Source organism: Eupeodes corollae, chromosome 3 (genome assembly GCF_945859685.1).
Source record: "Eupeodes corollae chromosome 3, idEupCoro1.1, whole genome shotgun sequence".
Classification (NCBI taxonomy): Eukaryota; Metazoa; Arthropoda; class Insecta; order Diptera; family Syrphidae; genus Eupeodes; species Eupeodes corollae.
The window spans coordinates 36,383,234-36,401,417 of record NC_079149.1 but is presented as its reverse complement, the minus strand read 5'-3'; the positions used below and the strand labels follow the sequence as shown (position 1 = coordinate 36,401,417).

Genomic DNA, 18,184 nt, shown 5'->3' with positions numbered 1-18,184 from the left:
TACATAATTTTTCAATAACACATTTTTCATAAAAAACTGTTGCTTCTATCGATTCCCAGCTTTTGCATTAATTGAATGTGTCGTACATATCCTATTGGGGCTGCTGCGATTGAAGATCATTGATGCGACAGTTATGGCCTTATTGCTTAAGAAGTTACCTTATTCACCCAAATCATATCTGACTCATTAAAGATATTTTTGAAGTTATCACCGAGATACCAGTGTGAAAAAATGGCTGCAAAATATTATATTATAGTTAAAGGCTTGGCGCGCACATGCAAATTTAGTTTCGAAACTGTTTGGTTTCTAAACTGAACACTATAGACTTATACGAGAGTCCGCGCACATGCAGAAACCATTCTGTCGCCCATTCCAGCAACTTTTTAGTTTGTGTTTTGACACAAACTAAACGATCACCTCAAACCAATTTCTTAGTTTATGTCACAAGAAATTTTAGGTAAATGCACGGACATTCAACTTAGTCGTTGAAAAATGTTCTCTAAGTGCGAGAGATGAATAATAAAATAATAAAATTCAACTAAATAGTTTCTTCGGTATGCATTTCAGTCAAATGATTCTTTGAAGTATGACGAGGTTAGTAGGATATCTAGACGTGCAGAATAATATATCCTTCTCATAAGCATGTTTTCATAATTTAATTTGCTACTTTTTAAACGTCAAATGTATTTATGTACGTAAATATTTTTTTGTATCTCATAACAAAACATATTTTTTTATTTTTTTTATTTCCAGATTATTATGTACTTCAATCATATCGAAGTGTTTCATCGGAATAAAGCCTAAGAACTCATCAAACGGCACAATTATTTCAAATGGAATTTTGCCTCTCACAAATGGGAATGTCAAGAGTAAAACAACGCTGTCGCCGTCGCTGTCGACTGCAAATGGAAATGTATATAACAAAGAGTAACATAAACAACACTACAACGGAGAAGCAGTTACAGGAACAACAGTATCAGGAGAATTAGGATTCTATGACGATCCTAATCGGAACAAATCGACATTCGATCTCTACACATAGCCTGCCTTAAATATCTTAGCTTTACCGGCTCATGATATTTGGCTACATCAATCAGTTGATGTGTGCCCCAAAAGTAGCTAAGGAAAATAATTGAGAGGTAAGATGACGATTTGAATCGATTTGAATTCTGAAATTCGATTTGTTTTTTTAGGATTATGTTAAGCCTTACGATGCCTTCGAGAGCTTCTATTCACGCGTAGTGTCTCTGGTGTGGAGGAAACACTCAAGGATCGCATAACATCGCATCAAAATTGCCCTTTCACAAGGCGTTGTTAGTTCAACGGGTTAACCTCCAGATTTGAGCCGAATCCGAACGGCAAATTTGAGAAAACACTTTTCATGACAAGAATTACTCTTGGAGAATTTGTCAATTCCTCGCAAGACGCAGTACCCGTGAAAAAACTTTAGGTGGCATAGACAGGGATTGAACCCACGACCTCTCGCACGCCTAGCCTTAATGGTATTTTTTCACACATTATGGTAAAATCCTAACTTTAATTAAAATGTTCATAGAAAAAGTATCATTTTATGTGTGCCATTCAGTTTTACCTTCCAAAGCGAAAAATTTCTCAGGGTTAGTTATTATTAACGATGTTTAAAATATGATTCATATGGCGTTGCATTTCCTTTAAATCAAAAATTGTGTTCTTCAATTTCTTTGTATTCATTTTCATTTGATGAGTCAGTGAAAAATATCCAATTGAACACATACAGTTCATAGCGATATCCAAAATGTATGTAAATCAATAGAAATCACCACCTTCGTTCGCTTTTTTTGACCAAGGTTTAATTTGCTGGTGTGTTCATGGTGTAAATAAATCTGAAACTATAAATGAAAATTTAATGTTAGTATAGACTTATGGTGTTGTTCTACTACTTTTTTTCTCTGAAGGGATATTTTTGGAATTGACATTTTTTTACTGTCAGTTGTCAAACACTATTTTTCGGTTCTTGAATTTATTTACAAAAATATAATTTCTTGAAATAAAAAATAACATTTTAATATCATCCGATGGCAAATCGGACAGTTAAGGAGGCGAAAAACGTCCATGGGACTAATCCGCAGTATTTAATTGAAAAAATCATCCGTTCCCGCATTTACGACTCGAAATATTGGAAGGAACAATGTTTTGCCCTAACCGCCGAATTACTTGTGGACAAAGCCATGGAACTACGATTTGTTGGAGGTGTCTATGGTGGCAACATTAAGCCAACCCAATTTCTCTGCTTGACACTGAAAATGTTACAAATTCAACCCGAAAAGGATATTGTTGTGGAATTCATCAAGAACGAAGAATTCAAGTATGTCCGTGCTCTGGGTGCTTTCTACCTCCGACTCACTGGCTCATCAATGGATTGCTATAAATATCTAGAACCTCTCTACAATGACAATCGAAAGTTACGAAGGCAAAATCGTGGTGGTCAATATGAAATTGTGTACATGGACGAATTTATAGACGAGTTGCTCAAAAGTGACCGAGTGTGTGACATTATTTTGCCGCGTATTCAAAAGCGCACTGTTCTGGAAGAGAACAACGAATTGGAACCAAAAGTCTCAGCTTTGGATGAAGATCTGGACGATGATGTGGCTAGTGACGATGAAGTGGTTCAAGAGAAATACAAAGATACTCCAAAGAAGAAGAAGAAAAAGGAGCGCTCCCGGTCAAGATCTAGGTCGAGATCGAGAGAGAAGAAAAAGGGTCACTCTGATCCCATTGACTATGACCGCGAATGTTTGAGATACGAACGAGATAGGGAAAGAGATCGCGACCGAGGAGATCGTGGAGACCGAGACCGGGACCGCAGACGCTATGAACGTGATGACCGAAGAGAAGATTGGCATGGTGGTGGTGGGGGTGCAGGATTTGGCAGAGCAGACGACCGACATTCGGGAAGAGGAGAACGCGATGGTCGTTTTGCAAATCATGATGAACGCGACCGACGCAGGGACAAGGATAGGAGTGATCGGGATCGAGACCGAAGGAGGCATTAAAAAAAATCATAAGTTTAGGTACTAATAGAACTTTGAATATTACTCATAGAATTTTTTTTTAATAAAAAAGAAAAATTGAAGTTTTGTTTTTATTTTTAAGTTCTACCAAAAGATTTTAGGAAAAATAAACAAACGGATCTTTTTTGGAAATATATCAGACATTTTTCAGTTTATTTTTATTTCGTTCCCAAAGCAGAATTTGAACATAAAAATGAAATGAAAAAAAGCCAGTAACAAAATGAAAATTAGGCCAGAAAACGAAACATATATATTTGTATCTACTTTAACTTTTTCGAAAAGAAAAAACGAAAAAAGAATAATTTCTGGTGTTTTTGCAAACAAACAGATTGTGTGGTGTTTTCTCCAAGTTCTGTAAATAGAAAATTAAGAAAAAATAGCAGAATATGAATGGTTTCGGTTCAAAATAAATCTTGTGTAGCTAATTCTCTGCCTCATCTTTCGTACCTAAGTCGTAAAACTGGTCCTGAATAAATGTTGCGGGAGTAGAGAGATTTCCAAGCTTTGTTAGATTTCAATGTGGCCACTGCTTAAGTTCCTTTTCTTTGATTGAAGATTCCACATCTAGTAACAAAGCCTATATTAAAGGGTGTTTTTCTTAGATGACAAAACTTTTTTTGGAATATGTCTTTTTGACAGATGTCAATTGACTTATGATCAATTTAGTTTGTCATTTTGTTAGTCAAAATTAACAAATCTAGAAATTGTATTACCAAAATAAATGTTCGGTTCACGCAGCACATCAATTTATTATTAGAACATTTTGTTGAGCGTTTTATCTTACGTCGTGGCCTTTAAGATTGTGTGATTTCATACCTTTATACCGCTTTTATGTAGATAAGCCCGAGACGATTGTCGCTTTGCAAAATTGTTCCCAATTGGCGCAAAATTGGTCGAAAATTGAACATATTGGCAAGAATTTATTCTAGACATGCCCGGCGGGCAGTTGTCCGAAATCAAATTTTAAACAATGGCCAATTTGTGATAAAGCTGAACTATTGGCAACTCACAGCAATAATAACAGCTTATGATAAATCGACTTTCGGAATACTGTAGACTTGGTAATGAACATGAATAAGTCGAAAGTGATGGCTATCAAGAAAGGTGGAGGAACATTAACCTCAACTGAACAATGGTACTTCAACAATGAGAACATAAAAAGAGTGAAAGAATACAAATACTTAGGAGTATATTTTACCCAAAACTTAAGTATGGATAAACACCTCAACGAAACACTTCTTAAGGCTAAATTAGCATGGCGTGGAAAGAATGTTTCAACAATAGCCGCGTTTTATTATCACCATGATCTGATCCGGATCTTGGATTTACATGCATTACAACAACAACACAAGATCCTGCTTTGTGTTTGCATCTCAATTTGAGATCCAAAATTTAATTCTTTTTTCACAACAAGGAGCGTTCTATAATTGTGATTTCACATTTAAGAATTTTGTATGATTTTCTTTCGAAATTCTTGGAAGTGTTACATACAAACCACTGTCATTTCAAAACTACTCTCTTTATTGAGATGGTTAAGACGGTTCTGAGTTCTTATTTATGTCACCTAAGTGTTTCTTACAACCATTTTTAATTTAAAGAATGATTTCAAAAAAATCCCATGTAAAAGTATTTTCAACATTTTTTTGATTTTTGTGATTTGCACATTTTCAGAAGTTGTGGAGCTACAACTGGAACTTGAATGATCATCGATAAGATTCAATAGGGATAAAATTGAATTGTTTGATTCTTCGCTTTCATCACTTTCAAATAAAAACTGCAAATTATAAAAGTTTTTAATAGAGAAAAGAAATAAAAATTAAAATGAATACTTCGATCAACCACAGCAGCTTCCATTTTGGGTATTTGTTTATATTTTTTTTGCTTCAAAAGGTCACTTTTGAAAGAACGAATTTGACACTGCTACCAAACTTTAAATAATAAAAAATATGATGATCCAATGCTGTTTTATTATCATGATCTGATACGGATCAGATCACGGTGATAATAAAACGCGGCTAATAAAAACATTGTGCATAGCTGTAAATATAGAGTTTTCGAAGCAGTATCATAATTAGTCCTGTTTTACGCAGCCCAAGTGTGGGGAGCAAAGATATTCGAGACTGTGGAAAAACTCCTGAGATTTTATTTAAAACGAACTTCCGCCTGCCTTTATGCACCCCAAACTACATGATAATTTTAGAAACAGACTTATCCCCACTCTTCATAAAAACGTTGAAGCTTGAAGCTTCTTGCCTCACCCTTTTTTACCGTTATTTTAACGGACTATGCTCTAGTGAAATAGCCAGTTGCATTCCTCCCCTTAAACAATTTAACCGTAATACCCGCGCTTCTAGGAATGCGCATCAGTTTACCCTTGAGCCCAACTTCGGACGTACTATGAAGTACAGAGATTCTTTTTTTAGCCGTACTACGCGAATGTGGAACGCCTTGCCACGCTCTATCTTTCCCTGTCATTGCAATGTTCAGAAATTTAAAACCAATGTACACCGACACCTCCTATCCAACCCTTCCCTCTTTTCCTAATGCTCACACTGTGTCTTTGGCATATTAAAGGTATAAAAAAACCCTTTAGTGTTTGCGAATTATAATAAAAAAAAAAAGCTGCAAGTCGATTACATTCTGAAAGTACTGAATGTGCCCAACAATCGCTTACCAAAAAAAGCAGCTTTACAAGCGATACAAAGCAAAACAGGATGGGTTAAAGATTGGGCTAGCAGAAGTGCAGGTGAAAATTAAATATCAGTGGTAATTAGCCGTCTGGATAAACATTTTAGAAATGTTTTCACAGAACAGGCATAAAGCTCACTTCAGCGGATGATCTATAGCAGGCTGAATAATAATCTTAATGAAAGAAACTACTACCAGGACATAAATACTGTAGAGCAAATCTCCAACATGTTTCGGCTTAGAGGTGAACAGCTTAACATAAATTACGTCCACATCGCGAAGTTCTTCCACTGCTATGTGATATTTGCAACATGGCTGAACGAGAGGATATTTTTATTTTCTCGGAAGGTGTCCAGTCCTGAGAGAAACAAGAAGAAATGTACTTGGTTGAGACTTTTTATCAGAAAAGGAAACTTTAGCTCTCTTAAATGAAGTAGATCTGTCTAAAATGTTTATATGTATATAGAATTAGAGATGAAAATTTTTAGTTGACACACTTGCAACTTAATTAATTACAAAACTTTAATACATTTAAAACTTTGTCAATCAGGCAGACAACAAAACCATGCTTTAAAGATTGTTAATAAAATTCTACAAATAATTGCAAGTAAATAAAAATCTATATTAATCGAATCTAAACTCTTGGTCATAACAATAAATGACATAACTTTTAGTTCTTCTTGAAATTCTTATTTTATATGCCCTTTATATAATTTACGCCCTCTTCAAGAGTTCCTCGACTCAGTTAGCTCTGGTAATGTGCCTTGACGTACTCTGCCTGGTGTGTCGCGTCTATTGTGTTTAGGTGGTGCTTAAAATTGCTTGTAGCTCATGTCATGCCATCCCATGTTAAGCCAAATGTACCATGTAGATCGAGGCTATGTCAGCTGTCTGTTCTATTTGTATCGTCTTCTTCTGTTTGCCTGGTTTTGTTTTTATTTCAATTTCGTGTTTATGCACAATTTTATTATTTTGATAATCTCTTTTATTAACAACCAAATCAACGAATACCAACAACTTTTTATATTTAATTGACAACGAAAAATTGTGTTGAATCATCAGAGATTCAGAACTGGCGAGGCGGTTCGGCTCGGAGTTGACAGCGACTGCGAGTTTCTTTCCTGGTCTCTAGCAGTGGCAGGCTTTCATTTATTATTTTCAGTGTTCAGTCTCAGTTACTTATTTCGCTCGCAATGGCTTGGTCGTGGTTACTGAATCGTTGTACCTTCACATAATCTGTTGATTCATTGTACATATATAAATTTAGTTATAGATAGTGCAATTATTGTTTATTTTTCTTTGTTTAATTTTAAATGCTGTTTTACTAATAAGTTTCAAATAGTACCTACATATAACTACTTATATTTTTAATATTTGCCTCAAAAATGAATTCCGATGAGGAACGTTTGGTTGTCAGTGGATATTCTGAGCAGGTAGCAGCTCTTGATCCATCTATTCCAAATGTATCAAGTGCCATCACTGCAACAGATCCAGGTCCATTAGAAAATGTAGATAGAAGTACAAAAAAGCGATGGTTTATATTGGAACCAGCTGTATTGTTGCTATTTTTTGCCATGAGTCTGTCGTGTAAGTTATTACTGTGTTGTTTTGGTGAAAGTGTTAATCTTAAAATTACCTTTCCCTCCTACCTTTAGCTGCTGTTTATCAAAATCAGGTGCTCTATCAAACATGTATCATAGTTTTCAAATACAACGAATCAAGTTGTACTCCATTGTTGGGTATTAAAAAAGAGGATCCATCACCAGAGTCGAAGGTAAGCTTGAACTATTAAATCACCTTAATATGAGGTATGTAAAGTTATTTAAATATTGTTATTTTTTCTTATTGTTGCAAGTATTTTTGTTCCCAGCTTCAATAAGCTTTAGAACTTTTTATTTAACTACTTTTTCATTTTGTTGTTGCATTCAACTTATGAAAACTTTAAGATATTAAAACTTATTATCTCTTATCACAAGCGTATTCGTTTTTGCATACAAAAGGAATGTTATCATTTTTGATATCGGAAATAAGTTGGTTTTGTGTAGTGTTTATAAAGATAAGTAATTCTCAATTCAATCTTATTGTTTGCTTTGCTTGATCCTTTGTCATATTGTATTTATTTTTTTTGAAAATTTGTTTAAATTTTAACAAAGTAAAGAATATTCAAAACATCTGCCAGACAACGCATAGCGAATTGTTGTATCATATGCAAACAAAACAAATTACCAATTAAGGCTTTAACTTCCAGGAGCTTCAGATTACATATCAAAAATAAAGATAAAGACAGTTTATAAAATTTTCGTAACTGTCATTTTTGATGGTTAGGATCATTAATGGAGGCGTTTTTAAGCAATTTCTCATACCAACGGGTGTTCTTTTAGACGTGTGGTTTTCAATCTGGAAATACTTTTTTGAAGTTGGTCTTTTTGACAGCTCTCATTTGATTAATGTAGATAAAGCTAAGTATACACGATTGGAAAATGTTCTAATGTTGGCAGATTTTTCGGTACAAATAGCCAGTTTCAGACGATATAAAGGACAAGTTTCTAATATCTGAAGGGTCAGCTGCCAAAAATTATTTTCCAATTTAGGCAACTTTAATGGAAATTTAGTCAAGAAGCATCTCACCAATTATACTCCTGTCGAAATGACAGTTGATATTTTTTTTTTATTCAACAGAAAGCTAAACTTTATTATTCTATGACTTATTAATTTTCTGCACAACAGCAATTAATGCTTTCTGTAAAAAGGTTCCTTGTAATTTGGAAAAGAAATAAGTAAATTTCAAAATAATACAAAATACAAATCCTGAAAGACTTTTGTTTTTGGTAGTTTTTGTTCTATGAACTTAAAGTAGAGGTTTGTGAAGTAAGGTTCTGAATTTTAAATTCGTGACACTTTCAAAAGTAACTAGTTACCTTGGTCAAAATTTACGGTCAAAGAATAAAATTGGCTGTTAATAAAGTCCATTATGTTGTCTGAACCCGCCCAATAAAACCAATTTTCTATCAACCACGAAAACACCCAATTTTATCTGTCAAAATTAAAAATTGGATGTTTGTTGTTTTGTCAATGGCTGCGTTTAATCTCGTGTTGGATTTTTAGATACTCTGTTGAACGAGTTGGATAGCTGTATTGAGATAGCTGTCAAAACATAAAACCAACTTTCAGCTGTTCACAAAAAGCAGAGGAACATTTAAGTTTTAAAGTCAAAATTGTTGTAAGATAAAACATTTTATCTATTCTATCTATTACATATGTACAGAACATCCTCAAACACAACTTCAACTAACATTTTGTATCTTTATGTTTACCAACAAATATAAAAAGCTGAAATCCATTTTCAAGTTTTTTGAAATTCAACCATGTGTTGAATCAGCTGCTGTCAGATACCTACATACCCCAGAAATTCTTGGATACCTTTGGATTCTTTTTTTGACATCTCAACTGTTTATGATCAGCTGTTATTTTACACGTAAAACACTAACAAAAAGGTATCCGGATACCCTATCTGTCTGAGATTAAACGCAGCCAATTAGATTAAATTATCCAATTTTTATTTGACAGAAAGTCAAGCATTATCTTGCATCGTGTTTGAAGAGAATAATCGGTACGTCATTACTGACATACGATCCAATTGAAGCGAAAAGAAGTAAACAAATTAGGTCTTCGGGCTGGCATTTATTCAAGAAAGCCGAGGTGGGGATTTGCACGAAATCATTTTAAAACATAATGGCAAACCCTTCTTTTTAAAATAAAGCTAAATTTTTGGCCATACCATTAAATTATATGCGGTTTATTTTTTCTTGAAACCACTCGTCCAAAAAAACATCCTTTACTTTTTGTTTTGGCATTTCGTAACTGTTCACGCACTATCAGGTAATAAACCTGATAGTAAATCATATCTTTAATCTTTGGCACAAATGCGCGCTAGTTTAGACATATTATTATATTTTTATTTACAAACTTTTTCTTATTCGTATCGATTAATTTTCAATATCATTTGTTTTAAAAAGTACATTTATATGATTTCATGCAATCCCGTTCATGAACTGATGGCTGCATGATTAATGCTGCAAAATAATCATAAACAGAGAAGAAAAAAGCAAACAGAAATCTCTTAAAGTCTAACACAAAAGCTAAAGTCATTTTATAAATAAAAAGATTGCTATGGAATAACCAAAAGTCTCTAGAAGAGCCTTAAATGAGTTAGAGGACACTTTACTTGACCAAAAACGACTAGAGTCTAGAGTCATCCACGCTTAGGTTTTTACCAACAAATTCTTAATTTCGTTGAAGGAAGAAAATTAATGTACGACTTGGATGGTAAACTTCACAAGAACTTCACATAAATATGTCAAAATACGGAACTCGATTTTTTCAGAACTAAAATCATTTAACTCCTTTTTATAAATAAAAACATTTTCTTCAAATCATATTGTATGCATATGAAACAAATATATTGGAATATATACTTTTTTGTATGCATTATATACAAAAATATTTACTATCCTATCTACATTTAAAGAACAAGGTCACGGTGGTCATAGCTCTGATTATAACAATCTCTAAAGAAAAACTTATCATAATTCGGTGTTTTTTTTTTTTTAATTTGTAACTGCCCCCTAATTTACACTTGATAGAAAACTATTATCTTAACAGGCTATACATAAAACACGCTGCCACTACCGCAACTAATTCGCTTTGAAATAGATATCAATAGAAAATAATTATATACAAACGCAGACCCTTTGCTTGATTAAAAAAATGCATTAGTTTTCCCTTATAACGTAAAATAAACATATACACAAATTTAATCTATCTATAATATGAATTTCATCAGAAAAATAAATCTTTAAAACAATATTAGTATTAAAAATAGAAAAAGACTTTGAATAGGGCAAATATTGCTTTTGATTAAGAATGACTTTCGAGGTCTTAAGCTTATACAAAGTCGTGCGTCTGCCTATCTGCGAGCTGTTGAGCTAGGCCAGTTGCTACAAATGTGGAACAGATAGAATAATTTATTTTAATCAAAGCTACTACATATTTTATGTTTTAAAATTCGTATCTTCAATGTTCTAGTTCTAAAAGGGTTATTTTAACTTTGTATTCCTATATTTTGTAACATCTACTCCATAGAAAAATTGCGTGGCCAAACTTAAACAATAAGAAAAACTTTTAAAAAATCATGTCAGGTTCAATGTTGTCCATATTGCTGCTTCAAAAGTAAACCTAAATAAAACACAAAGCCAAATTGGCGAGTTGTTTGGCATGTGGAACTGTCTTGTTGAAACCGTATATTCCATAAGTCGTAATCTTCAATGGCAGGCAAAAAAGGGCGGTTATCATATGACCATAGCGTTCCGAATATAAGGTGATAGTCGTTCCATCGTCGTTTTTGAAGATCAGACATCCAGACCAAAGAGCACACCAAACAGTGACTTTTTGTGGATGCAATGGCCTCTCTTAATTGAGGATTCTCAGAACCCCAAATACGACAATTTTGTATATTAACATACCCACATGGTCAGCTGGCTTCAGTTGTTGTGTGAGCTAATATTCATGTGGGTTTAGATCCAAATGCGAAATCATAATGTGCAGTAATACAGTCTTAATTCCCGAAAAAGACGAGGAATCGACACATTCCACGTTCGGTTCTTCGGCAAAACTTTCAATTACATCAGCTATATTTTCAGTGGTACAAGCGAAACGATGAATCACAGATCTTACAACAAGGTTTTAACAATTTGTATGCCTTGTGCGATTGTTAAGCGATCAATTTTCGTAAATGTTAGACTTTTAACTGAAAAACAAAATTGGTTTAACAACTTAGTTTGACATATGTTTATCGAACTCCAGCCTTATGCTTTTGAAACCGCAAAATGGATAACCCGTAATATGTACATTATGTATTTGCCAAAACACAATTCATACAAAATATTCCTCATGTTGCTAACACACATGAATGTTCATTGCAAATTGTTTAGTTTTATTGAATAATTGACGAAAAAATACACAAAAAGTATGTAATGTACATACATGCCTACATTATGTACTCGCTATGTTTATGCCTTTATACTCACTGAGTCACAATTTCAATATTTTTTTAAACTTATTTTTGCTCTGATTGACTTCATAACATAAAATCATATAACTGCATTAAGGCGGATGGTCCAATATGTATTTTGTATTCCTAAAATTGAAAAAATACATGATGTTAGTCCTTATCTTGATTTAAAAAAAAACTGTCGCTTAACCCCGTTGCCCTTGTTTACCTGACAAAAATATGTTTAATCAATCACAATCTAACAAAATAATAGCAAAAAAAGCGAAACATCACAGATTCATAAAATTAATTAGATTTTGGAATATATTTTTCTTTGTTAATATTTTTGTGTAATTAAAGAATTAATAAGCAGTCATGTACATATAAATGGGTTTCGTTATCAGCTTCGGACAATGCATGAATCGAAACCTACGCAACTAAAAAAATCATTTTGCAATTATTTAGAACAAAAAATGAATTATAGATTAAGTGCAGTAATAGGCAATTTAAACAATTAAAATAACTACATATGAGTTTTGTCTGTGAAAAAAAGCAAACAATAAAATTGTCATGATCGATGATCGCTAGCGATTGACAAAAAGTTATATAGTAGATGCCTTATTTTATACTAAACTAGCTGACCCGGCTAACCTTGTTCTGTCATATAGGTAACTTATTTCTAGTTGCCAATTAAGAATAAAAATTGTATTGCAAAATTGTGGTAATGGGATAACAGAAAGGTGAATGAAGCATTGCATTTATATTCTTAACACAATTTAATAAATTTATAAATATTTTTTGATTTTTTTAAAAACAAAGTAAAAATGTAATGTATTCAAATATGACAATAAATTAAAAAATAATCAATATAATTTTCATAGAAAAATTGAGTCATTAATCATCAGATTTCACTTAACCACAAATATTTCTAGAGCTAGAAGTCGCAGAAACATTAGGTTCGTTAGCATCGCAAAACTTATCGATCGATTTGCATGTCAAAACCGTTATTTTAACGGTTTATGCTCTCGTGAAATAGCCAGCTGTATTCCTCTTGTTGCTGTCGATTTTTCCAAAAGTTTTACAAAACATTAATAACAACATTTTTTTTTAAAAACAATTTTTTATTGTTTTTTTAATATTTTTGTCAAAACAGGTCAATTTTGGTCAATTTGATTTTTCTAAAATATAACTCAAAAGTTAACATTAATATTTTGCATATAATAAATTAAGTTTGATTTATAACATCTATTTTTGTTCCCGCGATACTTTAGGTCTTGTTTTTCATATACAAAAATTCCGATTAAATTTTTATAAGAAAATTAACTTATGTTTAAAGCAATATTTTGTATAATATGAAATAATTTTGTAATACCTTCAACAATCTCAGCATGGAACCTCACTTGAAATAAAAATTAGTAAAAGCCAAAAGTGCCATATCCGCAACCTGGAAAAAATGTTTTTTAAATAACATAGTTGATCACAGTGTAAAATATAAAGTATTTCAAGCTGTATCTGAGTCTGTTATGCTGTATGCAGCACAATTTTGGGGGTACTATCAGTACGAAACCGTCGAGAAACTGTTAAGGTACTACGTCAAAAAATGTTTCAATTACAATGCCCAACTACATGATAAATATAGAAACAGGACTACCACCACTTTTTATTAAAACCTAAAAACTGCATGTTGATTATGTAACGAAAGTTCTAGAAATGCCAGATGATAGACTTCCAAAAATAATTGCTAGAAAGGCAATTGAAAGAAGAACTCTTTGCTTTAAAAAATTAGAGGAGCTTGCAACGAACTGCGGAATAGAATTCAATCTCGTGAATAGAAATGGAAGGTACTGCACAGATGTTTTCCAAAACCTTATTTCAAAAGTAGATGAACAATACAGAGCTGACTGTATAAGCTTAGCTACTGCATCAGTCCACAGATCTACATACAGCATTTTAAATCATAATTTAAGCGAAAGAAATTATTTTCACAATTAAAATGTGATCGAAATTATATCGTTTTTTTTCAAAATGAGAGGAGAGCTTATTCGTCTTAATGATATCACCCACCGTCCTGACTTACCAATTTACTGTAACCATTGCAACCTATCGATGAGAGAAGATGTTATGCATTTCTTTGGAAGATGCCCTGTTTTAAAAGAAGTACGAAGAAATTATCTTGGAAGTAACGCGTTATCGGAAGAAGAAGTCTTTGCACATCTCAACTGTGAAAACAATTTAAAGCAACTTTTTTATTTTTATAAATATGCTATGAGCTATCGCCATCAAATTATCAATGAAGGGTTTTAACAACAAAGAAATTTTTTATTTTTTTACCACAATTATTTTGTGTATACATTATGTTCTAAAAATAGAAACAAACTTAACTTTAACCTTAAAATAAACTTTTTTTTTACTACATTTAAATTATTCTTAAAATGTTACGAAATGCTAAAAAAATGTTTTTATAAGTTAATATTAATTTAAAGCCAATATCTTCATTTTTTCAAAAGTTGTAGTCGAAAATTACTTTTTGTACGGACACTGGAAGAAGGGGTTGGTGGAGGTGTGTACTCTGAACGACTGAAATTAATTCTCTCATTCCGCCTTCCCAATCATTGTAGATAAAAAAAGTCTTGTCTTGGCTCAAAGAAAACGTGATATCAACATCTGATATACATACGTATTTTCTCTGATACCCAGGCCGCTATCAAATCTCTCGACTCTGTCTCTACAAACTCTACAACAGTCCATAACTGTCGATCATCTCTAATGGAAATAGCGCAACAGTTTAATATTCACCTTTGCTGGGTGCCGGGCCATAGAGACATTCCAGGTAACTGTAAGGCAGATGAACTCGCCAGGAACGGTACAGTACAGCCCATCCTACCACGTTTAGCAAGTACTGGCATACCAATCGCTACTTGTAAAATGCTGCTAATGCAAGACGCTGTGAGAAGGGCAGGCACCAGGTGGCCAACACTGGTGCTTGCTCTCTTTAAGCAGATCGCATAAAAGCTTGATAATAGGTGTCATAACCGGACACTGTCTATTAGGAAAGCACGCCACGAGACTATGCGTATTCTCAAATGACTTTTGCAGAAGCTGTATGGACGAGGGAGAGGAAGTAACGGGTCTTCATCTTCTCTGCACATGCCCTGCTCTAGCTCGACAACGCAAGAATTACCTAACGTTTCGTAAGGGACTCAAGCTGGTTCCATTGAGCTTAGTCGGAAGCCTCAAGATTCATGTGGTATCATAATGGGCCATTAAACTGGCCTAAGTGTGTCTGTTTCCAATCTAACCTAACGGACACTGTCACATTGATTTTTCTAAAATTAATATTTTATTATTCCATTAATTCATTAAAAAACATTTTTTTACAATTTGAAAATCAAAATAATATATGAACATGAATTGCATAGGTTGGAGTCGAATTAGGTAACCGAAATAATCTTTTGAAAAAAAGCGTTGTTTCATCTCAAATTCTTCAAAAAAAAGAATACAGTTTGACAACCAAATTTATTGGTTGCTTTGAAAACTCGCTATTTAGATCCTTAGTCTATGTTTTGATTGAGAAGAAAGTTGTCTACATTATGTTGAGAGCTACTTTAGCTTCTTTAGTCTTCCGCTGAACATGTTTATTGAAGCTACCGTTAGCAGACATCAACACTCCTAGATATATGAATTCCTGTACTAATTCAATGGGTTGGTTGTTAAGGAACCACCTTTCTTCTCTCAAACTTCTGAAACTCCGTAACTCAAATACCATCATCTTTGGTTTCTCTGAGTTTATTTTAAGGTCCCAGATATTGTAGTACGTTTGGACTCTATTGATTTGTAGCTGGAGAGAAGATGGGTTATCCGCTAGCATAGCCAAGTCATCCGCGCAAAGAAGTTCTTTTATAAAAATATCACAAAAAGAAACTCCACCTGGTAAATTATCTGAAATATCATCAATGTAGAGCACAAACAAGATTGGGCTGAGGATACATCCCTGGGGAACACCTGCAGTCGTTTGAAACCAATTTGAAACCTCGGCCCCATCCCAAACTGTAGCATATGTTTTACATACAAATTTTTCGTAGATATTTAGAAATTTTCTAGATATACCAAGTGAGACCATTTTGTAAATGAGAGCTTGTCGACTGACGGTATCAAATACAACTTTTAAGTCGATAAAGCAAGCATACATCTTCTTCTTAAAAATTGTACAATGTGTCATAAACGTCCTTTTTCGGTTATTTGATTTTTTTCTTCGAATTTATACGAATTTGATATCACGTCACACGCTTAAACCCAACTTGCTTATTGTCTGAATCAAAGCTGGACAGAGAAGATGGTACAAGAAATAGATTTGTGTATAACATTTATTTTTTACATAATAACATTAAAATTAAATATATTTTAACTCAAACAATGTTATTTTCTGAACCTCGTTTCTTTCGTTATTGTTTTTTTGCAGAAAATAGAAGAAAACGTTCAAGAATATGTGACGAACATACTTATGGCTCAATCTATTCTAGAGAGCGTCATACCAGCGTTTATAAGCTTTTTCTTAGGTCCATGGTCAGATAAATTTGGTCGGCGACCTGTCATTATTCTAACTTACACTGGTAAGTATATTCAGAAGTTGTGTTTTCTTCAGTTTGCGAAAAACAAGACTTCGGACATTCCGCTTAACAACAGCTACTCAAATTTATTATGTTTCTATTTTTCAAGGATATACTATTTCCTATATCATAATGGGATTATTAACATTAATTTCTGAGCACACACAATTTAGTCCATGGTTCTACCTCATATCATCGCTTCCTTCTGTTTTCTTTGGAGGAACTTGTGCGTTGATTACAGTTATATATTGTTACATATCTGACGTGGCTGTTTCAAAAGCTAGAGATCTTCGGTAAGAACATTTTTATTTAATCCCAATAAACATTTCAATTCAATTAACCTAATCATGTTTATTAATTTTTCAGAATGGTTCTTAACGAAGCTTCAATTTTAATTGGAATAACAACTGGTTCCGTTGCCAGTAGTTTCATTTATGAAGCAACAAATGTTTTAACAGTTTTTGCTATCAGCTGTGGCTTCATGGTTCTTGCCCTTTTGTATGTTATATTGTTTGTTCCTGAGAGTCTACGACCGGATCAAATTTCTACTGAAGTAAAATAACCAAAGTTTTGTTTAAAAAACTTTAAAAAATTAATTTCCAAATATATATTCCAGTCCAGAATAAGAGGTTTCTTCAGATGGGACTTGGCTGCAGATCTATTTAAGACTTGTTGCGAACGTAGACCAAAATATGATCGTGCAATAATTTGGCTTATTATGCTTATACTCACATTATCAATTGGAACTATGCGTAAGATCGTTGCTTAAAAGTAATATACAAAAATAAAAAGAAACATTTCTTTCAGAGGGTGAATCTTCTGTAACGTATCTTTTTGTGAGAGAACGTTTTGAATGGACTCTGGAAGATTTTAACCTATTCAATGCAGCTAGAATTATTGTTCAAATTGGAGGAAGTGTTTTAGCAATGATCGTTTTAAGAAAAGTAAGTAAACCATATTTTGTAAGATACAAAAAAAAGAGAATTTAATTTATTTTCCTTTAGTATTTTGGTGTTTCAATTGTTGCAATGGGTCTACTTGCCTTAGGTTGCAGTGTCTTAGAGTCAACGGCTCGTGCTACAGCATTATACTCATGGCATATGTACTTTGGCATGATAGTAGGATCATTGAGAGGAGTCACGGGGCCAATGTGCCGGGCAATTTTATCGCATGTTACACCCGCTGCTGATCTTGGTAATTTCTCTATTTTTAATAATTAATAATATCTAAGAAAAAAATTCAAAATATTATTTTAATATTTAAGGTAAAATATTTGCGTTGACAACATCATTGGAAATGATCTCACCAATTGCATCTGGACCATTATACAATCTTGTCTATCGTGCAACTTTGGTGAATAATCCAGGAGCGTTTAATTTTATAAGCAGTGCAGTTTATATGATTTGTTATATTTTAATGGCGTAAGTTTAATTGTTGACATTTTAAAAAAGAATCATGTACATAATTATTTATTTTGCAGATTTGTTTATGGAATTCAAAAATCGTTTGCTAATTCTTCATACAAGGAAATCGGAAGTTAGAAGTTTTTTGAAAGTTCAAAGTGCAATTATTTTCAAATGAATATTATTTGTATTCAACTAACTTAACACAATAGCCTTGAAGGCAGTGATATTTGAAGTAAACTTTTATAAAAATGTATTAAGTTTTGCCAAAGTAGAAATGTTTTTGAATAAAAATGTTCAATTTTATTTTTTTAAAAAAAGGTGTTTTATGCATACAAAGAAATAAAATGTAGATGGTTTCGCTTGGATTCTGAAACCGTTTGT

General features: G+C 33.0%; 2 protein-coding genes across 2 annotated transcripts; both read left to right on the top strand.

The window, feature by feature from the left end:
* The first annotated feature begins 1,957 nt into the window (after positions 1-1,957).
* Positions 1,958-3,192, top strand: LOC129949761 (pre-mRNA-splicing factor 38). Its single transcript, XM_056061403.1, has one exon. It carries the CDS (start codon positions 2,055-2,057, stop codon positions 3,033-3,035), a length of 981 nt encoding a protein of 326 aa, XP_055917378.1. The 5' UTR covers positions 1,958-2,054; the 3' UTR covers positions 3,036-3,192.
* Positions 3,193-6,677: 3,485 nt separating this feature from the next.
* Positions 6,678-18,120, top strand: LOC129952830 (proton-coupled folate transporter). The gene is made up of 10 exons (XM_056065681.1): positions 6,678-7,328; positions 7,397-7,515; positions 16,250-16,400; positions 16,507-16,690; positions 16,764-16,950; positions 17,014-17,149; positions 17,205-17,341; positions 17,402-17,591; positions 17,662-17,818; positions 17,878-18,120. The coding sequence occupies exons 1-10, from the start codon at positions 7,127-7,129 to the stop codon at positions 17,936-17,938; spliced, it is 1,524 nt and encodes a 507-aa protein (XP_055921656.1). The 5' UTR covers positions 6,678-7,126; the 3' UTR covers positions 17,939-18,120.
* Positions 18,121-18,184: the final 64 nt, after the last annotated feature.

Coding starts and splice junctions, on each gene's coding strand:
- LOC129949761 (XM_056061403.1), top strand. CDS start 2,055: ATGGCAAATCGGACAGTTAAGGAGGCGAAAAACGTCCATGGGACTAAT.
- LOC129952830 (XM_056065681.1), top strand. CDS start 7,127: ATGAATTCCGATGAGGAACGTTTGGTTGTCAGTGGATATTCTGAGCAG. Junction 7,329..7,396: donor TTTTGCCATGAGTCTGTCGT/GTAAGTTATTAC, acceptor TCCTACCTTTAG/CTGCTGTTTATCAAAATCAG. Junction 17,592..17,661: donor TACACCCGCTGCTGATCTTG/GTAATTTCTCTA, acceptor TTAATATTTAAG/GTAAAATATTTGCGTTGACA.